Source organism: Sinocyclocheilus grahami, unplaced genomic scaffold (genome assembly GCF_001515645.1).
Source record: "Sinocyclocheilus grahami isolate Dianchi unplaced genomic scaffold, SAMN03320097.WGS_v1.1 scaffold96.1, whole genome shotgun sequence".
In the NCBI taxonomy this organism is placed as follows: Eukaryota; Metazoa; Chordata; class Actinopteri; order Cypriniformes; family Cyprinidae; genus Sinocyclocheilus; species Sinocyclocheilus grahami.
In genome coordinates this window covers 2,919,351-2,930,273 of record NW_015505275.1, presented here as the reverse complement: position 1 = coordinate 2,930,273, position 10,923 = coordinate 2,919,351, and the positions used below count along the sequence as shown (strand labels likewise).

At 36.4% G+C, this 10,923-nt stretch overlaps 1 protein-coding gene across 1 annotated transcript in view; it reads right to left on the bottom strand.

Annotated features, from left to right (window-relative positions):
* Positions 1-1,914: 1,914 nt before the first annotated feature.
* Positions 1,915-10,923, bottom strand: part of LOC107587875 (soluble guanylate cyclase 88E-like) — an 11,818-nt gene continuing 2,809 nt past the window's right edge. The window contains exons 4-16 of the mRNA XM_016275834.1: positions 9,653-9,744; positions 9,296-9,553; positions 8,986-9,127; positions 8,004-8,129; positions 7,693-7,813; positions 6,906-7,035; positions 6,514-6,660; positions 6,176-6,322; positions 5,108-5,264; positions 4,857-4,966; positions 4,598-4,687; positions 3,653-3,771; positions 1,915-2,343 (exon numbers count right to left, since the gene is read on the bottom strand). Coding sequence (XP_016131320.1) covers positions 1,980-2,343; positions 3,653-3,771; positions 4,598-4,687; positions 4,857-4,966; positions 5,108-5,264; positions 6,176-6,322; positions 6,514-6,660; positions 6,906-7,035; positions 7,693-7,813; positions 8,004-8,129; positions 8,986-9,127; positions 9,296-9,553; positions 9,653-9,744 — 2,003 coding nt within the window. The 3' untranslated portion in view covers positions 1,915-1,979. The remainder of the gene's footprint in view (positions 2,344-3,652; positions 3,772-4,597; positions 4,688-4,856; positions 4,967-5,107; positions 5,265-6,175; positions 6,323-6,513; positions 6,661-6,905; positions 7,036-7,692; positions 7,814-8,003; positions 8,130-8,985; positions 9,128-9,295; positions 9,554-9,652; positions 9,745-10,923) is intronic.

Genomic DNA, 10,923 nt, shown 5'->3' with positions numbered 1-10,923 from the left:
TCTCTCTCTCTCTCTCTCTCTCTCTCTCTCTCTCTCTCTCACTATCTCTCTCCGCCCTGTCAGTGTGTTAGCTGCTGACATGGTGTGTCTGCTTGCCCTAACAAGTGCAACCCATGTAAAGAATTCAGCAGTAATCCTGGATGCGGCCCAGTGAAAGGGGAGGTTTTAGTCTCTTTGTGATCTGGTATGCAGCCACTGTCATCACTGACACTGCTATGTTTCTCACTTAACTGTGTTTCTCATTTAACAAAATCATTAATGTTAAAACGGTGAAAAATCTATAATAAAGTTTATTTCTAAAAGGCCATAAGGCTAAAAATACTCTTAATGAAGGAAACATCCTTGTACGCAAACATGCTTTGATAACTGAACATATTATATTCTTAGGCAGCCAATTATGTTATATATTCCATTACATTTTAGTGGCCTAACCTCCAAACATTATGCAAACACAGACTGTAAACACAAATGGAGAAGTGAAGTCTGCCACTGATGGAAAGCTGGGTGATTTCTTTTGTGAACATCATTGTTTAGTCACTAACATTAGAAATGGCTGTATAATGAATTGGTCCTGTGTAATAGAAAGTCACCCTCAGGGCTAATGTCTGTGCATTAGTAATGTCTATACTAAAAAAGCCTGCTTATCTTTTTGCTATCTGAATGGAAACCATCTGGACTTAAGCCCTAATGCATAAAGACTACAAAAGAAATGGATGCATCTGGCTTGATTTGTGAAAGTCATGTTTACAATCTGTAGTATCACTTAGATCCATCACCTCGGCTGAAATCTCAAGTTACAATAGTTTTCTCCTCCGTTTGTATGAGATTGAAATAGAAAACATGACATTTGTGTTTTTCTGCAAAGCTAAGAGCGTTCAGGCAAAGTAAGAATTAAGCTCGTCTCCAGGACAACAGACAGGAAGTGTCGCTTAAGTGGTTTCCTGATGGCTTCCTCTTTATCGCTGAATGATATCTGACATGTTGTGTGTGTGCAAGTGTGTAATGTGTTTCAGAGATAAAACAATGAATATCCAGTTAGCTACAGTTTAATGAATTGAATGTATTCTGTGATATTTGTGATAATGTAAATGTCATGACTGTCTTAATCTGGTTAAAAAAGCCCCACATTTCCAGATTTCTGTTACATTTTCTTATTATATCATTTGTGCGCTTACTTTTTTTTTTTTTCTTCTTAAAGTAACATTAGCGAATTTTATTTGTGGCTTAAGAGACAGAAATAGTTCAAGTGGTAAGTATGTAATGCTAGTGTTTGTTTCCTGGTTTATCTTGTATCTCAGTGTGTTTACATGTGTGTAGGCCTGTCTAAATGTGGGTGTATGTCTTCGGGTGAGCACGTGTTCACATGTTTTATTTAGGTCACTCGGTTTTATCTGATGTGTTCGCTCTGACTTGAGCAAAGTATGCGTTTTACAGCAATATTACAGTGCTCATCAAACAATAAAATCAAACGTAAGCTGTAAACAATCACATTTAACATATAAGATGTACAACAAACTCTTTGTTGTCAGTAACTGAATGAATACAGGTATTCAGCACATGTATCACAGTGAACCTCTCTAAAGTTTAATATAAATGCTGTAACTGTATATGCTAATATACTCAATATAGAGAGATTTGAACATATCACATGTGTTGATATTAATAAAACATTCAAATACAATTATTCAAACTCTTTAAAGAGGAAGTATAGCAGCCGAACAGCACTTTATTTTTGATACCCAGGCTTTGGACGTCCTCTTTTATTGTGATTCATTTAATTTAGTTACCTGTGTTTTATGGCACAACTAAATGAAGTCTGCATTAAAACATGATTTGTGCTTGTGTTCATTCATTCACATTTATTCACCAGATTTAATCCCAGAATTTCCTGCCACAAATGCAGTTTTCTGACAATTCTAGAACTGATCTGATCTATCTGTTATATAATAAATAGTATTTTATCAATCTCTCCTAGTTATTCACAGTAGATTGCAGGCTGTGCTTCGCATGGGGAGGTTAGCTGGTAATCGTGAGTACTGGCTTCTGAAACTGTGTTTTTTGTCGTTTAGCTCAGGAGCTGCATTCTCTTGGCTGCCAGCAGGGAGAGTGCTTTCCTGCGTATTACCAGAAGCGTTCTCTGCCTTCCCTCCTTTGTTATTCTTTGTCTTTTTAACCTTTTCTTTGTCCTGGGACTCATTGGTGAATGTGTTTGGGTCTGGAGCGCCCTCTAGTGCTGGCAGGGTGTCAGGGGGCAGGTCAGGGGGAGTGGGTTTGCCCTCAGTCTGCTCCTCGTTGGGGGTGTTCATGTTTGACGGGGAATGTTTGCTGTTGGTGCAAGTGGAACTAAAGGAAAAAACAAATTGAAGATGGAAGAAGACAGAAACACTACTGTAAAGACTTTTTGTTAGGATATTTTACTGGAGAACATAAAAAAAACTGATGGATTGAATGGTGCATGCTCAATTGATTGGCATTTAAGTCATATTATGTTTCATGCAACAAAACGATTCTTTCTAAACTGCAGAGAATACTAAATTAGCATTTTATGTGAGGCCATCATATATTAAACGCTTGCTAAGAAGACCAGCTGCCTGCATATGTTGTGTTTTGTGTTTGTTGGTATGCAAGTGTTCCCACTAGGCCTTTTGGACTTGCAAAAGTTCCTGGTAACACTTTAGAATAATGGTCCGTTGTTAACAAGTAACTATGCAGGAACTACTAGTGATCTGGACCATTATTTTAAAGTGAAAAACACCTTAACCACTCAGTAATTACTAAGTAATTTAATAAGTTATTTAACATATTTGATATCTGACACATACATTTGTGTGTGGCACTAGTGATATTTTACCAGACACTGTAATCTGGAATATGCGGTTTTGTGCTGAACACAATACAAATGCAGTCGATGCCTTCATTAAGGATGTGAATTGTTTTTGTCAAGAGAACATCATTATTTATATTCAAGAAAAGTCCTCACCAGCCTACTGTCACTAAAGGTATAGGTCTTTTAGAGTTAGAGACATACTGAACTGACACAAACTAGAGCTCATAATTGTGAACTAATTCAATCACTTCCTAATTATTAACATTTTTAAATGAATTATTTTTTATTATTATTTTATGTTTTTGTTTGAAATAAACAGAACATCCATCTTTTGGTAAGAGTAGTAGTCACAATTTCAACCTGTAGCCAACTTATTTGGGGGATATCATATTCATAAATTAGTTTCCACAAAGAACCCAATTGTTCACTCTTAAGACGTTACTGTTGTGATTAGTAATTAATTAGTTATTCTTTATTAATTGGTCATAGTTCCCAAGTAGTTCTCAATGAGGATATATTTTTTTAGTAATTATCAAATATCTAATAAGGAACTACCTTTGTCCTAAATTTGCTACTACTTACTGCTTAGTTAATCTTGCTTCTCTATTAGTTAATAGTATTAAGTTAAGTGTTAATGTAGTACTACCCATTACTTCCTGCATAGTTACTTGTTAACAATGGACCATTATTCTAAAGTGTTACCAAGTTCCTTAGTCAACTATTATGCTTGTCAGCCAGTTTTATCAGTTAAGTTTTGTCCACCTGTTAGAATTTGGGTCATTTCAGCAGGATAGAGCCCATAGTGTTGTGCTTTTCCAAACTCACCCATTTGAGCTTCTGTCTTCTGAGTCTTTCTGCTCATTGCTGTATCTGAGCTCTGCTGGAGTCTTAAATGAGAGATCTTTCTTTCCCTTCAGCCAGTACGTCTTCATATAACCTTTACCCTTAATCAAGAGAGATTAGAGTTGATTTTACACTAATTTAAGACGTTATTTGCTTGCAGTATGAGTCATATAAAGTAACACTCAAAATTTTGTCACAGAGAAGAGTACTTCTGAAAATATGCTTAAAATCATATACACCCACATGAAATGAAGCAATGTAATGGGAAATGTATTATTTTACATGGAGTGGATTGGAAATTTACATTACTGAGTGCACTTTTTTTGGACAAGTATTTGGTTTACATGAAAGATTTGCAATAAACTGTGGCTCTGAAAGAAGTTTTTAGTTCTGTACTGTGCTTATTTTGTAGGAGAACCTAATACACTACCATTTGAAAATTTGGGATCAGTAAGATTTTTTTAAAAGAATGTAATACTTTTATTCAGCAAGGATGCATTAAATTGATCAAATATGACAGTACTGTTTCAGCTAAATAAAAAAATCAGTTTCAGATAAATGCTGTTCTTTTAACATTTCTATTAATAAAAAAATCCTGAAAAATATGTATCGTGTTCCACAACAATATGAAGCAGCACAACTCTTTTCAACATTGATAGTAATAATAAATGTTTCCTGAGCCTATTAGAATTATTTCTGAAGGATCATGTGACACTGAAGACTGGAGTAATGGCTGCTGAAAATTTAGTGTTGCCATTACATGAATAAATTACATTTTAAAAATAAATGATTACATTGCACTATATTTCAGTTTTTACTGCTGCCTTGGTATAAAAACATAAAAAAAATCATGTACATAGTTTTACTGTGCATAACATTGTTGATATTGGCAGTGAAGATGATGAGGTTGATTATTTATTGAAGTACCTTAACAAAAATCTTTCCTCGTTCCTCGATGATGTATGGTTCATGCTCCAGATGGTCTTTGGTGGTCTGACTGATGTGGATTTGCATGCCCTAGCCGCACAGAAAGAGAGAGATTACAATTAGCTTTTTAATTAACTGCATTTTCTTTCAAACGAATTTAGAACTGCTCGTTAATATTTTCTATTGCATGATGAGACAGTTTTGTTTAGTTATTAGAGGCTGTTCATTTTTCTCAGTACAGCATAAGAAAGTGGCTCACCACGCCATTAGACTCCATCCGAGAAGCCGTGTTTACTGTGTCTCCAAACAGACAATACCTGGGCATCTTCAGACCCACCACACCTGCGACCACCATTCCAGAGTGAATGCCTGTGTGAAGACCACCACAAAAGAGTTAAAAAAGACTGTCTAAATCACTTTCTCACGTTGTGCGGCATGTAGAGAAAAGATCAGATGAAAGGGTTACAGTGGCTTTGTTATGTGATGCTGTGTGAGTTCGGGTGCACCCACCGACACGGATCTGGATGTTGTCCCCGGTGGAGGGGTCTTTTAGGTGATCGATGGAGCTCAGCATGTCTAGAGCCATGTCACAGATGTGGTGGGCATGGAATGTGGTCTTATTGGGCACACCTGCCACAACCATGTAGGCATCCCTAATGGTCTCCACCTGAGGGGGCAAGAGAATTTGTTGCATGCCATTTCACTCGATTTTGAAGGTTTTAATAATGACAGTAAAGATTAAAAAACTTAGAAATATTTAATAGTAGAAAATAGGGATGCATTGATATAAAAATTTTGGCAGATACCACTAAGCCTATATTTTCCGGTTTTATATTGAGAATGCTCTGGGGTTTCAACCAAAGTAGACATCCAAAATGATTTTCATGTCATGTTCGATATTAAGAATTCATTTATAATGTAGACATTTATAATGTGTAATAAATGGATATTCATTTTGAACTTTGCTAAATATTACATACACTACTGTTCAAAAGTTCAGTGGGATCTGTTAGGTTATTAAATTAAATTAATTAATTTATTAAATTAATACTTTTATTTCAGCAAGGATGCATTAAGTTGATCAAAAGTGACAGTCAAATAAAAAAAAAAATTACAAAAGATTTTTATTTCAAATAAATTCTCTTCTTTTCACCAATTTATCAAAAACCATGAAAAAATGTATCTTGGTTTCCACAAAAATATTAAGCAGAAAATTCAGTTTTGCCATCACAGTAAAATTACATAAAAAAAGAATAATTGTATTACTGTTTTTATTGCATTTTTGATTAAATTAAATGCATCCTTAGTGAGCAGAAGAGACTTTTTTAAAAAACATGAAAAAAATCTTTCCAACCCCAAACTTTTGAACAGTCATGTGTCCACTATTGACTGATATGTATACATTAAAAAATCTCTAAAATAGGCACATAACTGAAATGGTGCTGATATATTGTGACTCTATTGTAAAGAAAAAGCAGACCACTGCCTTGAAGGTCTTTTGTGCAAATTCTGAAGGTCTTCAATTCTTGAAGCTATTCTGTCATGTCATGTGGCTTTCGTTTGAGTTACTTATGTTACCTTATAAACATTGTGCTTTTCGCTGAGTGTGTCAAAAACGATGTAGATCTCATTTAGCATGTCCACCACCTGCATGGGGGTGATGTGGATACAGATCTCATTAAACTTCACCACATCGCTGAACAGGATGGTCACGTCTGGGAACACCTGGAGGGAGATAACAGATCAAGAATGCCACTTAAAAACAGCAGGAGAGCACTAGAGGAAAAACAGACGGCTTTTCATTGTAATTCATTATCTCTCTTAAGATCTTGATATAGTCAAAATCACAATGGTGACTCAATACTAAGAGAAATTCATATAAATGGTGTGCTTTATTGTGCCAGTAGAGTGTGCACCTGACATGTCTCCAGTGCTGTGATTCCCTTGCGCAGTCGGTCTGCCACTGCTTTGGGGATCATGGCGTACAGCAGGGAGTCTCCTCTCTTCTTCTCCTCATCCAGCTTTTTAATGATCTCCTGCAGCTGTGCATACTTCTGCTGCTCCTGTAGGTGGCACAGTAAGAGTTCGGCCTGTCATTTGCATGTTATTTCTAGATGCATAGCCACAGCCAGAGACTCTATGCTTATTAAACGGCTTAATAGACTTGAGTCAGTCCGTGCCAGAAATTCTGCTTCATAACTCCTTTTATATAAACTGAAATAAAATGTGTCTCTTTAAGGATGGTGGTAGATTCCGGTATTTGTAAGTCTAGATTTTGAACTCGGTGGCATCAGTGCGGCAATCATACCTGGTCAAGTGCCAGTTGCAGCTCGGCTGATTGCTGTGTTCCTGCCAGGATGAGCTCTCTGCTGGAGTCGTGCAAGTTTAAATCATTGACGTAAACACCCATTTTTATCATGTCCTCCACTGTCTCAATACTGTACAAAGGAGAATACGGTTTAAGACAGTCTTCAGCATTTTTAGCTATAATCTTATAGCCTTTTTTGTGGTTAAACTAGAGACAGTCTGACAATTGTAGACTCATAATTGCACATTTTAAAGGAGCCATATTATGGAAAACAAAATTGAATTGAGTTAGATTTGTTTATATAGACTAGTAGTTTTCAAATGACGAGTGACAGGTCTGTTCTGATTGGCTCATGGACAGTAGGGGAACAAATATGCTAATGCAAATGATAAAAAGCCAACTAACCATGTAATTGTTCATAGTTGAGAAATTAAATGGGCTTAGTAACTTTAAAGAGAGTAGAAATGCATATTTTTGTTTGCCTTTGGGCACTGAACATTTTTGCTGCAGTATTGGATTATGTCCAATGTAAAATATGGATCATTAAGCAAAACCAGGGAGGGCAGAGAGAGAGAGAGAGAGAAAGTGGAAAATGGTCTTTTAAAATTAAATAATGACATGAAATTTTAATATTGTAATAAGTCAATCTTGGGATTAAACTAAAACGGTTTGAGTGCAGGATATGGTCCCTTTGAAAAGACTTGATTGTCAGGTTTATGTGGCAATAACTAAACTACTGTTTTCCATTAGCTCAATGTTGTAAACATGTTAGATTATGAGGGCTTACATGGGAGTTCCTAGAAAGATGAGGGAGTCCCATTGAGGGACATACTTCATCTGGCCCTTGAGGTGGAGAGGCTTTTTAGGGGGCTCCCGCATGTCTTCAAATATGGTTTCACTGCACTTGCCTACACGAGAGAGGACGTTTCATTTTTCACTGCATAGACAGAAGATTTGCATTCATATGGATAATCTAGAGGTGATTTTTGAGTCAATTTTAGTTCTCAAATCACAGAATAATGATTGTCATTTTATTGACTTGATAAAATTTCTCATTGCTGCTCATTTAGAGCATCACTTTACTGTAATGTGTCTAACCGGTGACAGTCTGAAAAGCCAGCAGCTCGATGTCCTCTCCTCCAGAATTAGCCGAGCTTTTGTACGGAGTCAGAGCGCTGCTGTATTCCTGATCCGTCCCCTTCATTTCCCCCATCACTTTAATATCTGAGAGATCAGCAGAGGCAGTGACGGAAGTCAGCATGAGATGTTTTAGAATATTATCTGCTTCAGTCTATTTAGAGGCAAGGCATTTGGGTGTGATGTCTGAGGATCTGATTGATCAGAGTGGTTTTAGCTGTCATTAGGCCCGTGTGGAATATGTGAGCGCAGAATTCTGCAGAAACCTCAGCAAAATTCCACAGAATTGAAAAAAAATCATCTTTAAGAAGATTTCTTTACACATGGGTCAGTGTCGTACAGTAGAAGTCTAGCTTAAAACCCATGACAAGTTCTTAGAAATGTACTTTTTGTGTTCATGTTAGTTTAATATGGCTTTTTCTAAATGGACATTTGAATCATTATTTTAAATAACTGTAAATATAAATGAGATCACATTTAAAAGAACCTTATTTGACCAAAAATAGTAATATTTTGAAATATTATTACAATTTAAAATAGGCCTACTGTTTTCTATTTTAATATATTTAAAAATGTATTTCTTTTGTAAATGTATTTGCTGTTGCCTAATTGAATGCTTCCATGCTAAATAAAATTACTTTGCCACTTTATTTCACTTTTTTAACATTAGTATATATTTTTAAATGAATTGAATTTTAAATGTACAAATAGCACAAATAAGAAAAAATTCACTGACTCTTATTATCATTATTATTTTTACAAATTAAATATAAAATACAATAGATGTTTTCAGCTGCCAATGAGTGTGTTGTACTGACATTGAATTCTTCAGATTTCCCCCCAAATCAGCTTAAAAATTTGGAAAACATTCTGCTTTGCCCCACACTCTAATACTAATTTAATACTAAGTAATCACACTCTAATATTAGTCTAAGCACTATACCTCTCTCTTCCTTCTTGGGTTTTTCACTTTCCTCTTTCTCCTCTGGTTCTTCTTTGCTGAGTTTAGGGATGTTGACCTTCTGTTTGCTCTCTACCACAGCCTTAGACAGCAGTTCAAACACATTGTTGAGGTGGGTGTAGATCTGAAAGAGCACACAGTAACAAAACACTTTTTCAGGACATAAATGCCAAGAGCAAGAAAAGAAAGCATAAACATTTTTTTAGATGGCTCGTCTAAAACTCTTAAGTTGTCGGTTACTTTCATGCTGCTTTGGCTTTGGATCTGTTCTCCTACCCTTCCGTTCACTCACATTATCCCAGCTGAATTCCAGCATGGGTCGCACCAGGGTAAACTCCTCATTGACCTTTTTGCCCTGCAGATCAGAAAACACCTCTTTCAAACCGTCTCCAATCCGATACATGGTCATGTCCCTACGGAATATCACGCTGAAGGGGAACATGTCAAAAAAGATTCCTCGCTTCATGGGCAGTTTCTCATAGCCTGGAGCTGTTTTCTGCTGGGGCATACGGTGCTTAAACGCAGCATTGTCAAAATTCATCTTGTACACCTTCAGAGAGAGTGAGAAGATCAGAAACGTGAGAAATAAAGAATAACAGAGCTGGGTTTGTGTAAACAGAGGAAGGTAAATGTCTGTTTGGACTCCTACCACATATGTCATTTTCTCTGTTTCCTCTTTAGACAGAATCTCCACCTCAATGTCTGTGTTGTAAAACTGTCGGCCCACCTGAGAGAGCTGCCCTACAGAGAAGTTACAACAGACGCTATTTGAATTTTAAACAGGCTAAGGCAACACTGTGGACTGACTGACCAGCTTTCATTGTGTAAGATCTAGTCAAACATAATTTTACCACATCTCTATTATCTAAGCTTTACTTTCAGATCATTATTTTACCTCACATCTCTCAAGAATTTTAATGTGCAGTTTCAGAAAGCACACGTACTGAAGTCACCAATAATCTCATCCTGTTAATATGGTAACTGTTCAAAGAATAAAAGATGTAAAAAGCAGATTCATTATGTACATATAGGGAAGCTCAGTAGAAAGCTATTGTACAGTTTTTGGATGTAAATTATATTAGTTGAGATTGGGTGAAGTCAGGTGGAAATCTAAGTCCTTGACCTGTAATAATTATTATAAAACAGTTCATTTCTGCCCTTGAATTTACGTTAGTGGTGGCAATTTTTCAGTGACTCTTTCTGCAGTTTACTTCGTGCCAGTAGGTGGCGACAGGTGGCAATGATCTTTATAAATGACTCGTTGAATCATTGATTTAAAGGGGTCATATGATGCTGCTAAAAATAACATTATTTTGTGTATTTGGTGTAATGAAATGTGTTTATGCGGTTTAAAGTAAAAAAAAAAACATTATTTTCCACATACTGTACTTTATTGTTTCTCCTGTATGCCCCGCCTTTTTGAAACGCGTAAATTTTTACAAAGCTCATCGGTCTGAAAAAGTGAGGTGTGCTGTGATTGGCCAGCTATCAAATGCATTGTGATTGGCCGAATACCTCAAGCATGAGACAGAAATGTTACGCCCTTCACATACTGTTGATGCCGTGTCCCGGCCGGAGCGACGAGACAAAAACATTAAAACCCATTACAAACGAGGCATTTGTTGCATCCAGTGGGGACATAATTACTGATTATAATGACTTATACTGCCTTTTTACGCGTTGCATTGCATCGCGCCGCGTAAACATAAAACTCTGTCTGCATTTGTGATCAGAGAAATGACAAACAACAAGTGCTACTCTACTGTCCAAAAATCGCGTTTGAATCATCAGTGGCAAATCCTTTAAATGAAAACGTACTTACAGACTGTGAGTCAGAACTGCCGGCATTTTAGTCTAACGTTACTCTTAGTCTAACTTAGTCTAACGTTACAGGATCAGTAAACAGTCCTCCATAAAATG